Source organism: Microtus oregoni, unplaced genomic scaffold (assembly GCF_018167655.1).
Source record: "Microtus oregoni isolate MIOR12 unplaced genomic scaffold, Mior012 000023F_ref0000262, whole genome shotgun sequence".
In the NCBI taxonomy this organism is placed as follows: Eukaryota; Metazoa; Chordata; class Mammalia; order Rodentia; family Cricetidae; genus Microtus; species Microtus oregoni.
This window is the reverse complement of record NW_024543082.1, coordinates 29,101,554-29,107,059: the sequence shown is the minus strand read 5'-3', so window position 1 is coordinate 29,107,059 and position 5,506 is coordinate 29,101,554. Positions and strand designations below refer to the sequence as shown.

Genomic DNA, 5,506 nt, shown 5'->3' with positions numbered 1-5,506 from the left:
TTTTCTTTTGGTGCTGTCTTGTATAGACATCTATACCTTAAACTACTCCAGATATGCTGCACTAAGTCTTACACTTTGCTATGAAAAACATACTATAATTAATAGATTAAAGATGAATCTTAATAGATAAAGTAGAATAGATCAAGTCATAAGAAAGCTATAGGGATTATGAACACTGACTGCTCTTTGGACTGGAGAGGGAGGAGGAGGGAGAATAGGGGAAGGGGGAAGAAAATGGGAGGAGGGGAGGAGGTGAAAATTGGTAATAATAATAATAATAAAATACCATAAAAATTTAAAAAATTAAAAAATTAAAAAATGAATCATGTGACTGCAAACCCAACATTTAGAGAAGAGAACCAGAGGCTCTCAAGAGTGAAATTTTTTCTGTGTATCCTGTTAATGTTTGGTATAGATGGAAATTTTGGTTCTGCCTGTTCCCACAGCCATTCAGTCCCAAAGAAACATGAAAAGGCTTACATTAATTATATATTAGGCCTCTTCATTCATGCTTATTATTACATAGCTCTTACAACTTAAATTAAGCCATAATTCTTATCCATGTTTAGCCATGTGGCATTGTTATATGTTCCAGTAAGGCATTCTCATATTTATTCCTCTGCATCTAGCTTGTGACTGTTTCTTTGCTTTTCTTCTTACCAGAATCCTCCTAGTCTGATTGCCCACCTATACTTTCTGTCTTACTACTGGTGTTATTCATATTAAAATAAAATGAACACATAGTAAGAATTCTGGGTCAATCCACAAATAAAATAGGAATTCTTTTAAGTGTATGCATTTTCACATATATTCACACTTGCTACAATTATTTGTATCTTTAAAAATTTACTATGTTCATAGAATAACTTCTGTAAAACCAAAGCATCTTTATAAAAAATATCTAATTGGAATCTATGCATAAATATATATATACAAATAAGCATGCTATAGAAAGGTGAACCTAAAGAAGCTAAGTAAGAAGGTGAACCCAAGGAAAAACATATAGTTATCCTCTTGGCTAAGGGAAGTAGACCCAATTGCCGGGGAGAAAATTAGAAAGGAGTAAAAGGAAGAGGTTACAATTTTGAATGAGTGACAGAAAATATATATGGAAGAGTTTTGAGGGACGAAAGAGAAGAAAGAACAGTTATAACTATATTAAAATCTCACAAATAAAATACTAAAAATAATAAATAATTGAAAGTGGTAAACCTTATCAGGCTTTGAATATAAAATGTGATTTAACAGACAAATACATATTAGGAGGAAACATCAGAAGTCAACAAGAAAGAGGACAGAAGATTACAACCACACCTGCAAGCTGTTAGGACAGAAAGACTGGAAAGACAGAGACACAGCATCACTCATGAACAAAGACAAAGGATCTTCACACTTACTTGTGCTTCATGCTTTATTCTTCTATGTAATTGACTCAGCATGTTTCACATTGTCCCTTTACTATATGAGTTTATAATCTAATGCAGTAAGAAACTGATATATTAAACTAGTAATAGAAGTAAAATTTATTGACTTCTAATTTAAAGCTAACTATGAAAAAGGATCGAAGAAAGACCTCCATTTATTTTCTATCATCTGAGACAAGTTTCTTCTTCCATAACATTTTCATGGCATTTTTCACCTCTGCATTTCTCAGTGTGTAAATCAGAGGGTTAAGCAAAGGTGTCCCAATTGAATAAAATATAGCTATCATCTTGTCCATAGGAAATGTGGTTGCAGGTCGTGTATATATAAATATGCAAGGTCCAAAGAAAAGGATGACCACAATGATGTGAGAGATGCAGGTGGATAGAGCTTTTCTCTTCCCTTCAGCACTGTAGTTTTTTAGGGAATGCAAGATGATGACATAAGAGACCATCAACATGAGAAAACTCACTGTACAAATGGCCCCACTGTTGGACACCAGAAGAAGGTTGATCATATATGTGTCTGTACATGCAAGTTTCAACAGTGGCTGCAAGTCACAGAAATAGTGATCAATCTCATTGGGACCACAGAAGGGTAAACTCAAGGCTAGACATATTTGAACTAACGAATGCACACAGGATCCCACCCAGGCTATGACCACCAATATCCCACAGACCCGGTGGCTCATGATTGTCATATAATGCAGAGGCTTACAGATGGCCACATAGCGGTCAACAGCCATGAGGATGAGGATGAAGATCTCCAGGCAGCCAAAGAAATGGAAAGTAAACACTTGTATTATGCACTCATTGAAAGAGATAAAGGCCTCTTTCATGAGAGAATCCACAATTGTTCTAGGGGCTATGGTTGTAGAGAAGCAGGTGTCAGACAAGGATAAGTAGAACAGGAAGTAGTACATAGGACTTTGAAGTGCCTGGCTTGTCTTGATAGTAGCAATGATCAGCAAGTTACCCAATAATGTCCCCATATAAAAGAGCAAAAACACAACAAATAGGATTTTCTTTCTAAATGGATCCTGTGTCAAACCAAGTAGAATAAACTCAGTCACATTGTTATTCAGCCACATTATTTCATTAGTGATCAGAAGTGGTACATAAGAAATAATTTATCTGAAAAACAATAAAATCATTTATTTTGATGGTTGTATGTAATTCTATGAATTTTTTTTGCAAAAGTAAGCAATCCCCATTAGTAACATCCCTCTGTTTCTTTAATAAATGATTCAACAATTTTTCCTAAATTTGAGTGGCCATCTTATGCATTATTATGACTGTGATCATTTCCCAAAGCAATCTCCAAAGAGACATCATTGATTTTACAATTATGGTTCATTTTCCAACTCAATGAATATAATATTAGAATAAAAATTGTGTAATAATTTGTCATTAACTTTATTTTTTATATTAAATTGACATTAACAAAGTCAGGCAGTGGTGGAGCATGCCTTTAATCTCATCAGTCATGAGTCAGAGGTAGGCAAATCTTTGTGAATTTAAGGCCAGCCTTGTCCACAAAATGAATGCCAGGACAGGCTCCAAAGCTACACAGGGGAACCCTTCCCTGAAAAAACAAAAATAGCAGGGCAGTGGTGGCAAAAGCCTTTAATCCCAGAACTGAGGGGGGCAGAGGCGGGTGGACCTCTGTGAGTTCAAGGCCATCCTGATTTACAGAGTGAGTTCCAGGACAGCCAGAGATACACAGAGAAACCCTGTCTTGAAAAACCAAAAAAAAAAAAAAAAAAAGAAAGAAAGAAAGAAAAAAACAAAACCAAAACCATAAATTTATCATTCGTACACACGACCAATTCAATATTTAGCATGTCTTCCATTGCCTTGGGGTTTCCTGAATAAATCGGAAGATGCCTTTCATTACTACATATTTTTGACACATCATTACACATATTTTTGCAGGTGTGATTAAATACATAATTTATCTATACCCACCAAAGCTTCTTTCAAATATTCCAGCCTAAACATGAGAAAAATGAACGTTTATAACCACAGAATAATCTTAAAATCTACTGTGGTTCATATTACTTTATATATCCACTGATTCAGAATAATTATTCATTGGTAGATAGAAATATTATTATTATTACCACTTTTAATTCTTGCTTATTGTCTTCGAGGCATATTTTAGAACATCCAGAGCCCCGTGGTTATAGTTGAATGAAATGATAATGATGGACATCATTGTTCAGTTGTTAATGTTTTCATGATAAAGTTTTATTTCACATGTGTTAGAATCAGCTGATAGGGGGTGAGAAGACAGTTCTAATTCCCAGTAATATACATTATCAATGTATCTGTAAATACCAGGTTTTTGACACAAAGCAGTAATACAGAAGAGAAAGTAAGCTATTATCTTTTAGAAGAAGATATGTAAATTGTAAATAATTGACTTTTCATTCAGTTTGTTTCTGCTTGCAAAAGTCAATAACTGCACATTTTAAGTATTACTTTTTCAATTAATAATTTAAAATGAAATATATTTTCATGATTTTCACTTTTAAGAACAGAGCATTTTTTAACCAATTATTTCCTTGAAAATTATTTTGGATGACATACACAATCAAGTAATAGCAATATTGGAGTGGAATCTATTTACAAGCTATGTCAAGACCACTGTATCCCATTGTGCTCCTATCAATCCCACTAAATTGTTAACTGCTTGATGCTGGAAGTTGTTAGTCAAACAAAGGATATGACAGACACAAAATTGTCATTATATCAATTTACTTTTCTCTCTTAGAAAACTTTCTTCTTTTTTATAGACTTGAGATGTCTTTCCTTTCTATAAATCAAAAATACATGGTAAAATATCAAACAAAGTTGGTCATCATAGGTTCTGTGATCTTGGCATGGATCGTAGGTTCTAAGAGAATTGAGTTGCTTTATTTGTTATTAAAATAAGCCTAGTCTTTCCATATTTTTGCACTTAAATCTGCTATGAAATATTTGTACATGAGAATAATATAAGCTTTGTGGAAATGGTGATGTGTAAAAATGTTTCACCTCAAATTATTTTCATAACTTCTTGGATAATACAATGTTTTGGATGCTTATTCTGTCAATTCTAGAGCAAACTTACTAAACTCAAACATCTTCATAGTCTTTCTATAAAGGATGAATAATAGTTGATTTAATGAATCAGCAAAATTTATAGTTTTTTTTTTTGAGACAAGGTTTCTTTGTAGCTTTGGTGTTTGTTTTGGAACTAGCTTTTGTAGACCATGCTGGACTCAAACTCATAGAGATCCACCTGCCTCTAAATTTATAGTTCTTGACTGAACATTTAATCATCATTTCCATCAATAGTCAAATAGTTATTTTTCTCCCTGGAACATATTCAATTTATAGCTATTATGACTATCTACATTTTAAGGCTTAGTTTTAAAGAAAACTCAAAGAACCTTTTAATGGTCCTCTGTAGCAAGGAAAATAATGTCTAATTTGTTAAAATCTTTTCCTCATAGGGTGTTTTTTGTATTAATGTAGCTACTTGATTCATTGCAATTATATGAATGGTTCTTTAGTTTTCTTACATAAATAAATATGCAGGAAATCTGTGCTGCCAATATATTATTCTCCATTATAACAAACTCAACATCTTGTATGAATTGATATATAACATTTTAAATTGAACATTGTCTCTTACTTCCTAATATGTAATACTTATCAAATAGATGGAGAGATGGTTCATTGGACAAAGTATTTGCTGAGTATGAGGGCATGAGTTCAAATCTCTACCCTGTAAAATTCTAGGCATGTTGGAATGTACTCATAACGCAAGAGCATAGTGTTCACAGCCCAGCAACTCTAAACCAAGTGAACTACATAATATTGGAAATGACCGAAGGAAGTATCCAGATGTTCACTTCTGACCTCCACACATGGGCAAACACATCCTCAGACACATGTGCACATTCACATTCTCACACCTCAAATTTATTACTTATCTGAATATTTGAGTGCTTTGCTGACTTTAAATCATATTCAAAAAGTGAATTTAATAGAGTTTCTATCTATTTTGTGTGGAATGAATGAATATATTTTTCTAA

At 33.2% G+C, this 5,506-nt stretch overlaps 1 protein-coding gene across 1 annotated transcript; it reads right to left on the bottom strand.

The window, feature by feature from the left end:
• Positions 1-1,579: 1,579 nt before the first annotated feature.
• On the bottom strand, positions 1,580-2,512 carry LOC121461932 (olfactory receptor 4C16-like). Its single transcript, XM_041673305.1, has one exon. It carries the CDS (start codon positions 2,510-2,512, stop codon positions 1,580-1,582), a length of 933 nt encoding a protein of 310 aa, XP_041529239.1.
• Positions 2,513-5,506: the final 2,994 nt, after the last annotated feature.